General features: G+C 48.8%; 1 protein-coding gene across 1 annotated transcript in view; it reads right to left on the bottom strand.

The window, feature by feature from the left end:
- The window catches only part of OTOP1 (otopetrin 1), a 41,951-nt gene extending 24,018 nt beyond the window's left edge, over positions 1-17,933 (bottom strand). Inside the window, 3 exon segments of the mRNA XM_032493905.1 lie at positions 11,494-11,773; positions 11,776-12,692; positions 17,796-17,933. Of these exon segments, the coding sequence (XP_032349796.1) occupies positions 11,494-11,773; positions 11,776-11,901 (406 nt within the window). The 5' untranslated portion in view covers positions 11,902-12,692; positions 17,796-17,933.
- Positions 17,934-18,920: the final 987 nt, after the last annotated feature.

The following is an 18,920-nucleotide window of genomic DNA, read 5'->3' as shown; positions in this document are numbered from 1 at the left end:
GTCCCAGTCATGCATATACATACATTTGTCTTAATATAAAAAAATTTTAATGAAATAAAATTTACTTTTTAAAAATGAAGCTGGACCCTTACTTTACAGTATATTCAAAAATTAACTCAAAAGGAGTCAAGGACTTCAATGTAAAACCTAAAACTATAAAACTCTTAGAAGAAAACATAAGGGGAAAGCTTTACAATGTTGGATTTGGCAATGATTTGTTGGATTTGACACCAAAAGCACAAGCCACAAACGTAAAAAATAGGTAAACTGGGCTACATCAAATGAAAAAAAAAATTGTGTATCAGAGAATAGTATTGACCCACACAACAGGACAAAATATTTTCCAATCATATATCTAATAAGATGTTAATATCCAGAGTCTATAAAGAACTACAATTTAACCAAAAAAGTTTTTTGCAAAAAATGGGCAAAGGACTTGAATAGATATTTTTCCAGAGAACATATGGAAATGGATAATTAACACATGAAAAGATGCTCAACATCCCTAATTAGGGAAAGGAAAATCACAGAGATGCTGCCTCACATGCGGTGGGATGGCCACTGCTCAAACAAGGGAAGGCGGGTGGTGGGGGGCAGGGAGGGAAGGAAGGAAGGAAGGAAGATAACAAATGTTGCCCAGGATGTGGAGAAATTGGAAACCTTTACTCTTGATGGGAATGTAAAATGGTGTGGCCACTGTGGAAAACAGTATGGCAGTTTCTCAAAATATTAAAATCAGTAACTCCCCATGGTCCAGCAATTCCATATCTGGGTTTATACACAAAAGGGGACACAAAGGGCTATCTGTGCACCCGCATTCATGGCAGCATTATTCACAACAGCCAAAAGGTGGAAGCAATCCTAGTGTCCATCGATGGACGAATGGATAAACAAAGGGTGGTATATCCATACAATGGACTATAATTCAGCTTTTAAAAACAAGACACGCGCTACAACGTGGATGAACTTGGAGGACATCATGCCAAGTGAAACAAGCCAGTCCCAAGAAGACAAAGGCTGTATGATTCCACAAAATGAGATTCCTTAGAGTAGTTAAATTCATAGGGACAAAAAAGTAAAATGGTGGTTGCGGAGGGCTGGGGTGAGGGAGAAACGGGGAGGTATTTAATAATACAGACTTTGCATTTTACAAGATGGAAGAGTGCTGGAGACTAATTGTAATTAACTCACAATATGAATGCATTTAACCCTACTGAACCGTACAAGTAAATGACTATGTTGGAAAGTTGTCTGATCTGTATATTTTATCACAATTTAAAAATTTTTAAATATGTACAAAACAAATTGTACTATTGGCTTGGTGAGCTGAATCTAGAAGGTAAAACCGTGTCCTATTTTTCATTGTACCTACCCTGTGTATATCTCAGAGTCTGACAAGAGATATACATTCAACAAAGTTGCCAAAGCAGCAGAAGACCTCTAGAAGATTTCCACCCAAAATGATCAACCTAGGAGTGTCACTGCTCTGTTCAAAAATCTCGGTTCTCTTATCCTAAAATCCTGCTCTCTAAAGAATAAAAGTCAGGAGTATACAGGTGTCCAGGAACTTTCTGTCCTATCTTTGCATCTCTTCTGTAAAATAGAAAGTTCAGTTTTTTTTAACTATAGGGCGGGGTCTATAGCAGCCATAGAAAGGGCAGTGCTAGGTGAAGTGAAGAAAAGGAACATTCTTTGACAGTATATCCAGCACGGTTGACAAAAAATATGAAAACGTACTAAAAATAGGCATGTGAATAAGACTGGGAAGGAGTACACAAAATACATTAAAAAGAAACTTGTAACCAAATGAAGAAATCAGCCAGAAAAAAGCATCGATCACGGGGACTTGATCAACATCAAAGTCCCTAATTCCGCTCCTGGACCAACAGGCACCACCACACACACGCCCTCTCCCAGTAACGCGAGGAAACCGGCTCGTGTGTGGGATGCGTCACGGCCCCAGAGAAGGCCCTGAGCCTGACGGGGAGCTATAAACTTACAGCCCCCACCTAAGAAGCCTGCAGTGAGTAATGCAATCGCCTGGCTCCTTTCCATTGCTCAAAGTCTTATAGAAACAACTCTAAGTCACTTTTTTTTTACATCCTGGAAAACCCCCAGTGAAGTAAGAATGCTTATAAGAGTGGACATTCAATCCCCATGCTTTGAAATGGTTTGACAAATGCGTGGTTCATTTTGATGACAAAGAGAAGTAACCAGATGCGTTGAGGCAGCCTGGTGGGGTTGGCAAGACCACAGCTGTAACTATAAGAACCTGGCTGTGCCACTGATGGAAGGTGTGAGTTCAGGCAGGTCACTCCCCTGCTCCAAGCCTCAGTTTTCTCATCTATAAAATGGGATGGGTCTCCAGCAGTGGTTCTCAAACTTGAGCCTGCGTCAGAATCACCAGGAGGGCTTGTTAAAACCTAGAGAGCTGGGCCCCACCCACCGAGTTTCTAATTCAGTAGGTCTGGGGTGGGGCCCCCAAATTTGCACCTCTGACAAGTTCCCAGATCGGGGTGAGGCTGTGGGTCTGGGACCCCCGCCTTGAGAAGAACAGCATCTCTAGGAGCATCTCTCTCATTCACATTTCAAGAGTTGTGATGAATACATCATATGTCTTCTCACACTCTTGGAGTCCTTCCATCCTTCCTTCATCCATCCTCCCATCCATTTATTTATACAGCAAATATTTGGGGAATCCTACTATCCATGAGGCATTTTGCCAGGGGCTCAAAGGTATACAAATAAGATTGCTGGAGAGACAAAAATACTCACGTATAACATTGCATAAATTGGGGTGTGCACAAAATACAGAGGCATGAGCTAGTACCAGACTTCTCATCTGCATCATGGGGAATCTGGAAGCCAGTGGAAAAGAAGCTAAGATGAACCACAAGAAAAGGGCTGCATCTCAATAACCCTGTTCCCAGCCAAAATGTCACCCAGTTGTCAAGGCAAAAGTCAGAAAGATGGTTGAGGAGACGCCAAATATCATTGACAGTTATTTGTTGAGCTCCAGCTACGGTCCAGGCACTTGGGATAGAAAATTGTCAATAAAATAAAGTATCTGCCCTTGGTGAGTTTAACATTCTAGTGGGGAAGTCAGAAAAATAAGCAAATAAATAATAAACATAGAAGAAACACCAGGAAGTGCCGAGTGCCTGGATAAGAGTAAAGCTGGGAGGACTGAGGGTGAGGGTGGGTGGTCAGAAAAGAATTTTCTGAGAAGGTGACAGAGAAAAAAGAAATGGAGGGAAAATGTCACCCACATAACTAGCCTGACAAAGGGCTTTAACCAAACCGCCAGTGAACTAGGAGAGAGTCCTCAAAGTAAGAGATGAAGAGGAGGGGGAACAAGAGTGAGCAATAAACTTTGCAATAGATTGAAGATGTAGATGAATGTGTAATGGAAGGAAGAAGAAAAAGGAGGAAGAGAGGGAGGGTGTAAAATGGGTGGATGGTGGATGGATGGATGATGGATGGATAGAGGACGGATGGGTGGATGGATGGATGGATGGATGGATGGATGGATGGATAGAGGATGGATGGATGGAGGAAAGATGAATGGAGGATGGATGGGAGGATGGGTGAATGAGTCTGGTAGACAGATGAACAAATTAATAGAAAAGAAAACAGATAAGAGAAGTTAAATCCAAATGGAAGATAACTTGTCTGGAAATGTCTAATTTACACACTCTGTAACGATTTGTGACATAGAATAAAGTTGAGGATGGACTGAATGAGGAGCAGAGATGAAAAACCTTTCAAAGTTCTCAAGGCAGAGATGGGTACCAGGGGGAAAAGGGAAACAAATGTATTCTAAAAGTCTTATCTCACTGGAATAGAAAGGAAATGGGAGTGTCTTGGAGCAAGCAATGTGTCTTGCCAGGGGAGATATGGAGTATTTGGGCTTCCAGATAAGAATGAAGTAATGTGCATCTGATTATGAGAATGAGGAAAAGGAAGCTAGCCATCAACGGAATAGAAACACACAATAAAATGTTCAAGGGCTCCAAAAACAAGCATGTGGAAAAGAAAAATGTGGGAACAGTATATAAAATAAATCATTACAATCACTTAAAAATGGAAACAATAAAGTCCACTACACAAATTGTTACAGTAAATTAGAATGATCTAAATCCCTCATTAATTAATAAACAAGGATGAGAATATTGAATTAAAAATAAAACCTAGCTATATGTTCTTCATATGAATCACACTTTTAACTAAGTGATAACAGAGGGAAATAGAGTGCTGGACTGAGAGGAAGTAGGCGACACAAACAAAAAGACGGGAGAAACAGGACCATTAATATCAGACCACGTGGGACTTAGGGTTCAATGTAAAAAATAGGACAAGGAAGTCCCCCACCTTTATTATTACACAGGAAAAAAATAAATAAATAACCATGACATATGAGGAAGATACAATAGCCACACGTGTGCCCAAGTAGATTAGTTTTTGCTTTGTATATCTAACTGCTACTTAAAACAAAAAAAGAGTGGAAGATTTCAGAACTAAACAGATCTAGTAGACATAAGACAGGACACTCAATCAATAAACCTGGTTTTATAATGTCACCTTGCATACTGACAAAAATCTCTTATATAAAAAGACTGTACATAGAGTGTAGTGGTAGGAGCCGACTACCTGGCTTCATATTGTTTTTCTACCACATACTATAGTTTATGACATTGAGAATTACTTAACTTCTCTGTGCCTCAGCTTCCCCATCTGTCAAATGTGGATAATAAGAAGACTGACTATCTCTGAGGGATGTAGAGGAGATGAAATGAGTCACTAAATGAAGAGCACCTAGAAGAAAATTCTATAAAGGGAATGTTATTGTCATCACTACCATCACAAAGAAACACCCAACAAATTAGAACTAATTAGAAAGTTTACCAGCCACATTGCTTGAGAATAATCCTGAAATGTGTAGTATTAGGAGAGGGGAGAACCCTCGTCTGTGTTAGGAACCCAAATCCCTCCTGGGAGTCTAGAACCTTAGAGGTGGAAGGGCCCACAAAGCTTGTCTGCATCTCCCATCTCAAGGAAGGGTGCTTCCCAGTACCTCATGACCAGCAGCCGTCTGGTCCCCACCTGGAAGGACATGCCCAGGGCCGGGAGGTTGGCCGTCCCGGTGCGCCCTTCTTTCACCAGCTGGTGCTTATATTAGGATGCTCGTCCTTACACTGAACTGCGGTCAGTCTCCCAGACCTGCCATCCTCTTCGCTGGAGGTTCTGCCGTCACTCTCATTCGTCCATCCACTCATTCAGTTGATGATTTAGTAAATACCAGTTGGCACTTATTACAGGTTGGGCACTGTGCCAGGAGCTCAGGTTATAGTGGGAAGCACATTCACACAAGGTCTCTGCCCTCAAGAGCTCACAGTCTGGTCAGATCAACAAACAAAGTAACACAATCTCCCGCTCAGTAAGCACTAAGAAGAAAACGAACAGGGTACTATGAGAACATTCAGCCCAGAAGCCGCATCTGGTCTGAAGCCATCAGGAAGGGCTTCCCTGGAGAAGTGGCTCTGGTTTGCTGTGAGCAGAAGGATGGCCTGGAGCTGACGGGAGCTGGGCTGCTGCACTTTCTTCCCCACCAGCTCACGTCCTCTCTCTTTCAGACTGAACATCCTTTTGTTCCGCCCTCCTATAGGTGCTCACAATGCTCAAAGGGGGACATGACACTCCATGCGCAGCCTGACTTCCTTTCCAATCAGTGCCCAGCCAGCATCATCTTGTTGATGCTGCAGTCCTGACATTAGGTCTGTATTTTCTATAGTAGACCAGAAATCCCACCCCAGCACACCAAATATGGAAGAAAATTCAAGGAGTTAGGCAAGACTCTCTCTCTCACAGTGACCGCAGGCTGGGCCTTGGGAGCACTGCTCCCCTTCCTGAAGTAACCGTTCAAAACCCCTTGTATCTTTCTCTGCTCCAGAATTTTGCTGGATGTCACTGTCACACTGTTCTCTATATTCTGTGTGTTCTCTGATCATTATTTAAATTCAGGGTAGCTTTCTCATTAGTCAGTTCCTTACTGATCACCCAGCCTCCTGCTTACTCCTCTGAAAACCAGGCCTCACCCTGCAGACAGAATGGCCATTCTGAAATACAAATCTAATCACATCACTTCCTTCTTTTAAAAACTTCAATGGCTCCCCACTGCCCACTAGACAAAGCCAAGGTCTGATGCCTGCATGAAGGGTTCTAGACTCACTTTCAGACTCCAGCAAAAGCAGAAGGTCCTCCTCTGGGACCTCTCCCTAAACTTTTAACCCTTGCCCCAGGCTACCCTTCTATCCACCCACCCACCCTGGGCCCTGAATTGTTTATTTCATCATAATAATCGATGTCCCTTACTATATGCCAGGGGCTCCTCTAAGCATTCTATAGGTACTAACTCACTGATTCTCATACAACCCTGTGGGGTAGGGGCCATGATCATCTCCATTAAACAGATGAGGAAGCTGAGGCAGAGAAGGGGGGCTACATGCCCTGCCAGGGGCAGGAGGCTCCTAGCCATCATGCTCTGCTGCTCCTCACTGCCCCACCCTCGCCCTCTCCTGAAGCCCTCCGTGCAGGGCCGCCTCCATCATCCTGCCGTCCCAGAGCCCAGCCAGTGCTTGGCACAGAAAGGGAGCTCAGTTCAGGCTGTCGAACAAAACCGGACCACAGTTTCCTCCCAGCCACCACCAAAGTCACCCCCAGGCTGTGGGCTTGGCTGCCTTCCCCATTCCTCTCTGCAGGTTCCAGAGATCCCTCTGCAAGACGGAGAAGACAAGCAAAACGCATGTAAAGGGTTTCACCTTCTCCACCTCCTGTTAGCATCGCCCCACGGCACCGAAGCAAGGAGCATGTCCTCCTTCTCTTTCTCACTCTGTTCGAATATTTCCAGTGATTTCCACTGTTGAATATTTCCAGTGACAAGGGCTCAAACCTGCCCCCGAAGCCCTTTCAGCTTCCTGGTCTGGAAAATGGTGGTGATAACGCCCACCTCCAGGACGGCCATGAGATTGAAAACATATGCTAAGTGAAAGAAGCCAGTTGCCAAGATGAGATCCATTTATAAAAATGTCCAGACCAGGCAAATCTAGAGACAGAGAGTAGATCGTGGTTGCCTGGGAGGGCCTGGGGTGGTGGGTAAGAGGTATAGGGGGATGACATCTAAAGGACACAGGGTTTCTTTTTGCAACAATAAAATGTTCTAAAATTGACCGTGGTGATGGTTACACCTGTCTGTGAATATTCTGCAAACTGGTGGCTCATGCACACTTTAAATGGGTGAATTGTACAGTATGCGGGCTATATCTCAAGAAAATCATTGTTTTAGAAGGAGAAGGAGAAGGAGAAGGAGGAGAAGAAGAAGAAGAAGAAGAAGAAGAAGAAGAAGAAGAAGAAGAAGAAGAAGAAGAAGAAGAAGAAGAAGAGAAGAAGGAGAAGAAGGAGAAGAAGGAGAAGAAGGAGAAGAAGGAGAAGAAGGAGAAGAAGGAGAAGAAGGAGAAGAAGAGGAAGAAGAGGAAGAAAGGGAAGAAAGGGAAGAAAGGGAAGAAAGGGAAGAAGAAGAGGGGGAAGGGGAAGAATTATTTCTGGGACACTGATACGGGCTGGCGTTACCCACAGCAGGGACAGAAGCCCAAAGAAACAAGGCGTGTCTGGGCAGGGCTGTGTCTGCAGCAGAGCAAAGCTATCAGACTGAGATGAGCATGCATTGTGAGGAGGGAGACAAAGTGAAGTCCAGACCAGAGTTCATGAACTGTCTGCATCTGCCGGGAAGTTATCGGGGTGGGCTGGGATCCCACGGGGACCCACCCTGACCGCTCCCTCCTCCACCACACCAGACTGCACACCAGGTTTTGCAAACCTGTCAATCATCCTCTAGGGGTTTCTGTGAGTCCTGGTGTGCAACAAGACTGTGGGCTCCCTGAGAGCAGGAACAGTTGCATCTTGACATCCTGCAGCCTTCATCCCTACCCTCTCGGCCCTCCCCTGCTCTCTGCCACCATCCCCTGCAGCGCCCCGCCCCTCTTCGCACAGGTCCTTGGAACCATCTCTTTTTGCAACCTTCACTTTCTCACACGTGGAAATGGTTTCCAAAATCCATCATTGTGTCCTGAACTTTTTATCTCTACCACCTGTATGGCCACCTCCCCTGGGCTGATCTTACATAAGCAGCTTACTTCTAGTCCCTTAGGGACAAAAAGCACAGTGCCCTTTTCCAGGGATGGCAGGCTAGACCGAGATGCAGTGTGTTGTATACACAGATATGCCTCATTTGAAATAAGAAGCACAAAAAAGAAAGAAAGAAAAAGCACATTGTAAAAATCTGATCTCATAAAAGGAGTAGATTTGGGAGTGATTATTCCCATGTGCAGAGAAAGAATTGCCGTGACCAACAGCTGGGACAGTGCCTCTAAAGTACCTGCGCTCTGAATGCACTCAGGAAACCTAGTTATTAGCCTTATTGTCGTCATTGTCATGATTTTGTGTTAATAATGCTTCTCTGGGCTTGAGACAGGCCAGAAACAAGGAAGAAACCTGCCTTCACTGCGGTAGTCTTTTAAGAGACGAGAAACAAGACCCTGGTGATTAACTGGATGAAACAGCTATTCACTAGGTTTTCACGTCCCCGCACACCCTGGGCTGGTGCAAGGTGCCCCAGCTGCTGCCACTCCTTCCAGAAGAAATCAATCTCTGTACTTAGCAAATACACAGTCTAGATGAATAATTCATCATTTCTACTGATTTTTTTTTAAATAGGTCAATATTTTTGTTCCAAAAAAAGTCTTCACTTTCTCACACCCAGTAGGTGGAGCCAACTGTTTCCTGCTCAAAGAAATGCCTCACAGCCCACATCACGATGCAAAAACAATCTCTGGAAAACCTCAGTGCCCAGACCTCCGCAGACGGGCCCTCTCTCTCAGAGCCCCAGATCTTGAAGACTGTCACAGAAGCCAGGGCAGAGCTAAGTCAAACCTGTCTTGCTGGCTATGATTCCAGAGAAAACCTCAGTTCCTGCCGGGGCTGAAGGCACTTTCCTTGGCCCCATGGCCTCCTGAAAGCCTTTGGGATAATTACCCTCCTGCTTCTTTGATAAGCTGTGTTTTATCAAAACTTTGCAAACTGCGTTCACTCAACATCTCCCAGCTCCTCCCTAAGAGGTGGCCGGAATTCTTATTTTACTGGTGAGGAAACCAGGACTCAGGAAAGCGAAGGCGACAGAGCTGAGACATCAAGCCACGCCCTCCAGGGCTAGCAGCGTTCCGTTATCCACGTATCTCCCTTGAGAGCTATGTTATTCTGGGGCAACTTGCTGAGAGTCTAAACAGTCACATCATTTACTGAGCACCTACTATGTGCTCTTTCTAACTTGCCTCATTTACTCCAGCTCTACCTGATGTCTAACTGCCATCGCAAATGTCACACGTCCACGAGAGGGACCCTGATTCTGCAGTCCCACCCCTATTCCTCCATCTGGCTTCCCAATTTGGGGAACTGGCACCTCCATTCATCCACTGACTCAGGCCACAGTGCTTCGAGGTTTCCTGGAAGGAGGGAGAGAGGAGGGAAGAGTGAGGAAGAATAGGGTTGAGGGAGGGAGAGAAGAAGGAGAGATGAGAGGAGGGAGGGAGAAAGAAAAGGAAGGAAGGAGGGAAAGAGGGACAGAGGACAGAGAAATGAGGAGGGAACTGGGAGGGTGAAGAAGAAAGGAAAGGATGGTCAAGGATGGGGGAAGACAGGAAGGAGGGAAGGAAAAAGGAAGGGCAGAAGCATGGTGGGGAGGAAGTGAGGAAGGAACAAAGGAAGGACCCTGCCACTATGGGAAAGCAGAGTCCAGAAGCCTGTGTGTGTGATAGTTTACCTATTTAAGTCAATAGCCTCAAAATAACATTTCATCCTTGTCTGTTTGTTTGATAGGGCCCTGGACTCATTGTCATTCACAGAGTCATAAAACTACAAACCTCCCTTAAACAACCATTTTCAGAGCAGGCATTTGCGCCAGCCTGGAGCTGTGTGCAGTTTTTCCCAAGGCAAGAGGAACCTAAGAACCCTGAGCCTAAGAAACCTGAAATCCTCCGGGTCACAAGGCTCACATCCAGCTAGTCACAAGACAAGGCAGAAATTGACAAGGACCAAAAGAGTGCTACACAGAGGGAGCCTCGGTGACCCGTGGGAGTGAGGGGTCATTTCTGCCAGGTGGGTGGAGAAAGTTGCATTGAGGCCAAGCCTTTGCTGAGACTGTGGGTGGGAGGGAAAACGAACGCGTGCTGGGAGCCCACCCTGTACCCAGCAGTCCCTGATCCTACAGAGTGTTTGAGTCTCATTCTGCACTTGCCAAAACTAAGGGTTGGAGAGATTAAGTAATTTGCCCAACATCCCGCAAGGAAAGTGACAACAATGGTCTTAAATTCAGGTCTAACTTGAGATTCAGACAGGGAAGTGTGACGTGTCTGGACCACACGGAGTGAAATGTAGCTGGCCCCTCCCATGAAGTTTTCTCAGACAGCGGCTTTCTCCACAATCAGACTTCCCACAGCCTCCTCCCTCTGACCTGTATCATGTCTATCTCCCTTTCAAGAGCAGAAGCTCCTTGAGGAGAGGAGTGTTCTTATCTTGACAATGTTTCAATCGATGTGTTGTGAGTGACTAGCAAGTGCTTCTGTCCCCACTGCCTGGAACGTTTATCCACTTATTCATTACATCATTCATCCCAACTGCATTTCCTTTGCACCCGCTCTGTGCCAGGCCCTGAGGTGGCCCTAGGACCACGAGATGAGCACTGAAGAGTTCCTCCAGTGTGGTGGAGAGGACATAAGTGTTAACAGGAAGAACAGTGCCTACCTAGGGTGCAGTGAGGGGAAAAGGAGTGTGGTCAGAACCACAAAGTGATGGGTTGGTGGTAGGGGTGGGGGTTGATGTCGGAAAAGCACCACTGGAGGGAGATAGGGTGGGACCTGAGCCCTGTCTTTGAAAGCAAAGCAGGTGGGAGGCATTCCAAGAGGTGGGAACAGAATATACTAAGGCATGGAAACATGAGATTTTGTGATGGGAACTGAAAGCCTTTGAGACTGGCGCACAGAATGAGGCAAAGGAGGGGCTAAAATGGAAGAGGCTATCCGGGGCCAGATCTTAGAAGGCCTTGAATGCCAGGACGGCGAGTGTGGCCTCCATCATGGGGTCAGTGCAACCACAGCAGGGTTTTAAGCCAAGGAAACGTGTGAACAGGTTTGTGTAACTGTGGCTCTAACGATGGAATGTAAGGCAAGAGTCTGGAGGCAGAGAGAGGAGGCTGCTTGAATAATAAAGGCTTAACAAAGAAAAAGAGAGAAGGAAAGGCAGGAGGTGGGGTGGGGGAGCCAGCAGAGGTGCACGAGAAGAAAAGACTAAAGGGAAAAGTCGAGGAGGGAAGGGCTCAGAGGCGCGGCCGGGCTGCAGGGAGCGGGCGAGCAGGCCCGCCCGCCGGTTCGCGGACGGGAGACTCACCGCGGAGCCAGCGCGCGCCGGCGTGCGTGTCCTTGGGGCGGATGAGGCGGCGGTGCGCGGAGCTGCGGCCCACGTACCACAGCATCCAGAGCAGCTGCAGCAGCATGAGCGCGCTGAGGAAGCACAGCAGGTCGCTCTTGCCCACGCCCGAGGCGTGCACGGCCCAGGCCAGCAGGAACAGCAGCCCCGCCACGAACACGTTCAGCCCGTACTGGCTGCTCAGCGCCTCCGCCAGCTTCTGCGGGAAACTGGCGCGGACAGCGCCCCGCCGAGGGGGGGACGCGGGGACGTCGGGGACCCCGAGGCCAGGAGCTGGGGCGGCAGACAGGCCGCGGGCCCCGACGTCACCCTGTCGGGGCCGCCCCGAGCGGCCTGGGGAGATGCAGGCGGCGCCTGGCCCTCGTGCATCCTTGAGCGACCCTCACTGCGTCTAGTCCCCGGGGTGGCTGCGACCTGGGCCCCACCTGCTGCTCCTGTCCCCTGCCCTAGCCCCGACGCCCTCTGCCTTGTCCTGATCACCCTCGGACGCCTAGTCTCCCGCCTTCTGCCCCTCTGCCCTCGGTCAAGGTACCCGCCCGATCGACTTACCACCGCCCCCACCCCGCTGACCTGGGCTAACCCGGGCTGGCCTCGGCTTCTTCGCGCTCCCCAGTGCGCACTGCCCACTTCCCCTCACTCCGCAAAGTCCGGGACAGCCCTCCCGCCCACTCTAGACCCACGCGGGCCTCTCCCCGCCCCCGATGCCTTGGCCCCGGGCCAGCCCTGCCCCGACGTCCTCCCGCTCCCGTATCCGCGCGTCCCGACCCCGCCCGCTATCCGCAGCTCCGTCTCCTGAACCGATGCCGGCTTACCCAGCCCTGCCCGCGCGCCTCCCTCGGGCTCCTGGGGTGGAGGTGGGGGGCGGTGGGCTCGCCCTGAGCCGCCCGAGAGGGTGGGCGCGGGAGGCGTGGCTGCGACGGAGCTGGGCGCCGGGGGCTCCGAAGGTGCGCGCTCTGCTCGGATGTCCCTGAGCGTCTGCGTTGCGGACCGAAGAGCCCTAGGTGAGCCTGAAAGTGTCCGTGTGCCTGAGTCTGTCTGTCTGTCCTCGTCCCCGCGTGTTTCCGCAGTATGTTTCCTCCGGGCAGGTCTCTGTGTCTGGCCATCGGTTCAGGTGTGTCTGTTTGGAGCCGGCAGTTGGGAGAGGGTGGCAGCGCCAGTCCCTAGATTTTTGAACAGGGAGACAGGGTATCTTTTTTGTTTGTGTCTGTGTTTGTCTCTACATCTGTGCACCTGTGTGTCTGCCAGGGGGTCCCCAATGTAGATAAGGCAGGAGACACTTCCCAAGAAAAAAATATCCTCTCTTCCTCCTCCAGGGGAATGGAGAGCTTCTTCTGGACTGAGTGGCGCTGGCACTGGGGGCTGCCTGAGGTCCTTCCTCCCTGCAACTGTGCTGGCCTGAGCGCCTCCCTCAGCTACCCCAGCCCACCTGAAGCTGACCTTGGCCACCAGGGTGCCCATCTCAGGAGGTCCCAAGGTTGGGCATGGCTGAGATCAGGGCTGGAGGGGGGAGCTGGGAGGGAGCTGCTGGGGGATGCAGCCTGGGAAGCCGGGGCGGGCAGGCAGGCAGGCAGGCCTCACAGCCACCCACCTGTGCAGTAACGTAGGGCTGGGTGCCCAGGAGATCCCCTCTACCCCTCGGTTCAACATCCTGCTGTTGCCCTTCCAAAATCCTTAATATTTGAACAAGGGGACTCACATCTTTATTTTTCAGTGGATTTGGCAAATTACATAGCTGGTTCTGACTGTCAGAGGCACCTGGCTGTGGGGGAGCCCTGGGCTGGGAGGGAGTCAACCTGAGGACCTTGCCTGGCCGTCATTCATGCTTTCAGTTTGTTCATTCATGTATGTAGTCAACTCTCATCCATCCTACACTGAATCATTTGCCAGGCTCTGTTCTAGGCACCGGGGATTCAGGTACAAAGGACCGCCCTGATGGAGCCGACCTTCTGATGGAAACACACTCAATGGACAAGTATTTAACTCACTGGGAAGCTGGAGGGTATCAGATGTGAGACTCCGCCCTGCCTTCAAGGAGCTCCTACGCAGTGGGGGAGACTGAGCAAGCAGTCCGGCCAGCAGGGCTGCCTGGATGGGAGAGTTGGGTGAGCCCAGAGTCTGCCAGGAAGGCTGAGAGGCTCCGGGAGGAGGCATCACCTGCGCAGCCTTGATAGGAGAAGGAGCCGGCCAAGCGACATGGGCAGGGTAGGGAGGGCGTTCTAGAGGAGGGTGGACCGTGTGCATGGAAATGAGTGTGGAAAGGCAGGTGGTGACCAGGGAACATGGCCATCAATACAAAGCTTAGACTGTGCCCTTCAGCGGGGTGTCCCCAGAGCCAAGCCTGGTGGACACTCAGTAAATAAACCAAGGAGTTAACGAACACACAAGCGGATGAAGGCTGTGTGAAGGAGGAAGCGAGGTGCCACCTCCTCATCAGATCATTCAGGTGTGGGACTCGGGATGTGTCTTCCCCACTGTGCTCTAGCCCCTGACCTTGCTTCGTCTTCCTTCTTAGCACGCAGCGCTGCCTGGAACGTGTGTATATGAAATGTGTGTATATCTGTGGCTCGATCAGACATCAACTCAAGTCAACGTGAATTTATAGAGAAAGGCAACATCAAGTGGTGGTGAGGGGGTGAGTTGTAAAGCCAGGCTGCAAGGTTTGATTCCTGGCTCCATCACTTAATGCTGTGTGACCCTGGACAAGTTACTCAGCCTCACTGTGCCTCAATTTCCTCATCTGTGACATGGAGCTCTTAAGAGTAATCATTCTTAGAAGTTTCCATGAGGATAAAATGAGTTGATATATGAAGCACTTTCTCACTTCCCTGATTAAATGTACTCTTTGGAACTTGGGGAATCCTGGGAGACTAAAGTTTGTCTACAGACAAGAGGCAGGCAGAGGACATTGTTGGTGGTCTGTACCAGGAAGGCCCTATAGGGTCCTGCTTGGTTACAGAACGATGGTGAGACCTGCTGCCCTGAAACATGGGCTCCGCAGTTTCAGTGAGGATGACAGGGTTCCAGAAAGGCAAAGGCCAACTGGCAGTGCTTCACTCCCTCAGGTAACACGAGCACCGTCACCTCGACGGGCAACAGGACCCGAGTCAATTAGATTTTGCCCCCAGTTATCTTTGCCAGTGGCTGTATAATCCCAGAGTTTCTAAGAATAAGAGGGGAGCAGTGTAGCAGCTTCCTAGAGTGCTGGAACCTTGTGCCACCAACTGGGCAGCTTAAAACAACAGAAATGTATTGGGTCACAGTTCTGGAGCCTGGAAGCTGGAAATCAAGGTGTCCGCAGGGACCTGCTCCCTCTGAGGGATCTCGGGAGGATCCTTCCTGGCCCCTTCCAGCTTCCAGTGTTGCCGGCCATCCTGGCCTTCCTTAGCTTACAGCTGCACAGCTCCGATCTCTGCCCTCTTTGTCACATGGCCATATTCCCTCTGTCTGCATCTCTCTCTGTCCCTCTTTTTTTTTTTTTCCAAAAAAAAACTTTATTGTGGTATAATTTCTGTAGAGTAAATTACACATATTTCAGATGTACAATTTGATGAATTCTGATAGATGTATACGGCTATGAAACCATGGCCACAATCAAGATAGCTAACATTTCCATCACTTCCCAAGAGGTACAAATTTCGAACTCCCAATTTATCCCTTCCTACCCACCTTTACCCCCTGGTAAACCGTAAGTCTGTTCTCTATGTCTATGAGTCTGTTTCTGTTTTGTGAATAAGTTCATCTGTGTCTTTTTTTTTTTATTATTCCACTGAGTGATATCATGGTATTTTTCTTTCTTTCTGGCTTACTTTACTTAGAATGATGATTTCCAGGTCCACCCATATTGCTGCAAATGGCATTATTTTATTTTTTATGACTGAGTAGTATTCCTTTGTATATATGTACCACATCTTCTTTATCCAGTCATCTGTCGATGGATGTTTTTTCTTATAAGGACACCAATCATATTGGACTAAGGGCCAACCCTCCTTCACTATGACCTCATCTCAACTTACATTATAATTACATCTGCAAAGAACTTTCCAAATAAGGTCACATTCACAACTACTGGGGTTAGGACTTCAACGTATCTTTTGGGCGGCACAATTTAATTCACATCAGGCAGCCAATTAAAGTGTTATTGGATCCATAGAGCTGGAAAATCTCTAGGGAAAGTAAAGAGAGACCTATCTTGACTCATAAGAGATAGTCCAAAAACTCTCACTCAATTCCCACTCATGAGCCAGTTTGCAGACCCAGAGCTCTTGAATGAAGAGGGGGCTGGGTCTCCTTGAGAAGAGCCTTGTCAACCTGCTACAAATATACTGTGGACCTTCCTCCAAGGCTGCCCCAAAGGACATACTGCATTACAGCATGGTGACCATTCTCTTGGGAGAGGTCCAAACCAAAGATTTTTCTTAATCTTTTCTCTTCAAATAATATTAAATCTACAGAAGTGTTGCAAAGATAGCATAAACATTCCTACCTGTCTCCCCTTCCCCAGCTTCCCCTGATACTTTCTACATCTTGGTACCTTTGTCAAAATGAAGAAATTAACATTGATGTAAATCTGTCAGCTAAAGTACAGATCTGATTCGAACTTAGCTACTTTTCCCACTAATGTCATTTTTTTTTTATACACAGATCTTTTGGGAAACACTAGATGTGGGCTCTGAGCGGATGCTAAGTCCTGGGCATTGGTGGAGTCTCTGGTCACTTCTTTTGCTGGGAAATAAATTGCTAGATTGGAAGCTATGTTGCGTGGAATACCCTGACAATGCTAAGACTCTCCCTGAGTGTGCAGATGGGAACGCCAGGAGGAGCGTTATGGGAGGGAAAGACAAATACATCTTCAGAAGGTGTGTCTTATCCAGGGAGGACGAGCTACCCCTCCCTCCATGCTGGAAGGAATCCCATACAATCAATCGCCCAGCAGGCAGTTCTCCCCAGGGGAAGTTTTGCATCAGCAGCTGAGCGTCTCTGCTACTGGCAGCGGTTCAATTGCAGCATAGAAACTACCCAACTGAGTGGTACATAACCACCACCATCTTGTTGTGCTCATGGATCTCGTGGGTCAGGATTTGCAGAGCACACAGCGGGGATCATTTTCCGTCTGGTCTACAATGTCTAGGGCCCTGGCTGGGAAGCCGAGCAGCTGGGGGCGACTCAACGGTCAGGGCTGGGACCATCTGAAGGTTTTTCCACTCACATTCTGGTGCCTGGAATCGGATAGCCTGAAGACTGGGCTCCACTGGGACTGCCGACCAGAGCACCTCCACGTGGCCTCTTGAAGTGGCTTGAACCTCTCACAGCCTTGCCCCTGGGCTTTGAGAGGGAGCATGTCAGGGGAGAACCTCTGGAGAGCAGGCATTCCAAGAGAACTCACCAGGGCTGTATGGTCTTTCTGACTTCACCTGAGTCGCCACTAGCATCATTAATGGCATCCCATACTGGTGAGAGCAGTCATGAGCCCACCGGGATTCAAGGGAGGGCAAAAAGTTTTCCCCTCTCAATGGAAAACGTTTCCAAAAATTTTCTTTTTTTCAACTCGTCACTGCAGGTTCTGCACTCAGCACTAGTGTTAACCGGGTCAGCCTTGGAGAGGGGACTTCTGTGTTGTCGAGCGCATCCACAGCCTCTATCCCTGCCATCATGTACCTTGTATGTGGGCCCACTGAGCAGGCACCGGGGTGGGCAGGCAGTGGGGCTGACGGACACCCACAGAACATGTTATTTCATCCCCAGCGTCCCAGGGGTCACTGCTGGTGAGCATTCTCATGAGATGCAAATCTTCATACTCTGAATTCATCCTGAAACATCCATCCACATCCTTCTTCCTCCAGCCTCCTTGTACCCAGTCATGGAGTTGTTTCTTTCCCAAGTCACTGAGCATCTAGCCACATAGGTAGCCGGTTAGCGACCACCCATGAGTTCATGCAGATTTCTACTCTGGATGTCTCTCAGTCCAGACAAAGTGGACAAATGTCCCACTCAGCACTCTGCCCACTGGGGAGATTTTCCTTCACCACCTCCCCTCGGGGATCCCTGGGTGGGGCTGCAATGCTGCAGCTGTCCACGTGGTTGGACATCATCACATCACGATGGCTGGTGTTATCATATCACATAGAGCCAGCCGTACACTAAGCCTCAGCTTTTTCTCCTCAGTCACGAAAAACTCCCCCCTGAGACCCCGGGTGTGGATCAGAGGGGACAATGCAGCAGGAGTTGGTCCCAGAGAACCTGAGGCACCTGCACGTGCAACTTACTCAGTTTCCAACCTGCTCAAGGTCAAGTCTTGTATTCCATTTCTACTCAACAGTATGTTACTGCTGTACGGGCCCAACCTGGTGGTTCAGTGGATCAGGTGACATCGAGTTCACACCATCAACTGGTGTTCAGTCTCCACCAGGGCCTGCTAACAAGTGAGAAGTTGTTTTTCAAAAGGGAAATAATTATCTGCAGAAGACGGTATGGATTTGCTTTAAATCCTTGTGGTCTGTATACCGGGAGTCTCCAAACCGTTCATGCCAGTGTCTCCTGACAAGACCACTATCGGCCACAGACACTTCAAGTGCCGTTGGCTTTGTCAGGTTATAAGACCGAAGAGATGGAACAGTGTGTCCTACAGCCTGGAAATGGCTCCGAGCCTTCCCCTGCTCCAATACCCACGTAAACTGGCAGACTCGCGGGTTCCTCAGGAAGGAGGTCCAGGTAACACACTTAGACGTGGAGACGTTGCCTCCAACATCTAGGAAATCCCCGTAAGTATTTGCTTCCTTTTTAAGTGCAGTACCAGGCACAGCATCCCCCGTGTCATCTTGGAGGTGATATATTAACCTCAGTCCTACAGCCGCAAGGGACTGAATTCTGCCCACAGCCTGTAAGAACAGGGACAGGGGTTCTCCCCTAAGAGCCTCCAGAAAGGAATGTAGCCCTGCCGAGACCTTGATTTTAAGCCAAGACCCAGACCAGACTTCTAACCACGGAACTGTGAAATCATCCATTTCTGTCGTTTCCAGCACTGTTTGTGGCAATTTGTTCCAGCAGCAACAGAAAACTAATATAAATGCCCACCTTTGGACCCCATCTCCTCTGCAGTGAGGAAACCCAAGCTGCCCCATGGAGAGGTCCACGTGGAGCAAAATCGGCGGCCAGAGCCATCTCACCAATCACAAAGGAACAACCTTGGAAGTGGACCATCCAGCCTCATTGAGTACCCCACATGGAGGGGAAACCAGTTGTTCCTGCAAATTCCTGCTCCAATTTCAGATGCGTGAGCAAAATAAATGGGGGCAGTGGTTTTAAGCCACTTATGTTTGGTGTGCTTTGTCACATGGCAATAGATGAAACAGGAACGTACAGATAGATGCATGTGGGAGTGAGCCCAGGGG

The sequence above is a fragment of the Camelus ferus genome, chromosome 2 (assembly GCF_009834535.1).
Source record: "Camelus ferus isolate YT-003-E chromosome 2, BCGSAC_Cfer_1.0, whole genome shotgun sequence".
Classification (NCBI taxonomy): domain Eukaryota; kingdom Metazoa; phylum Chordata; class Mammalia; order Artiodactyla; family Camelidae; genus Camelus; species Camelus ferus.
The sequence above is the reverse complement of the archived record's forward strand: the minus strand, read 5'-3'. Positions and strand labels throughout refer to the sequence as shown.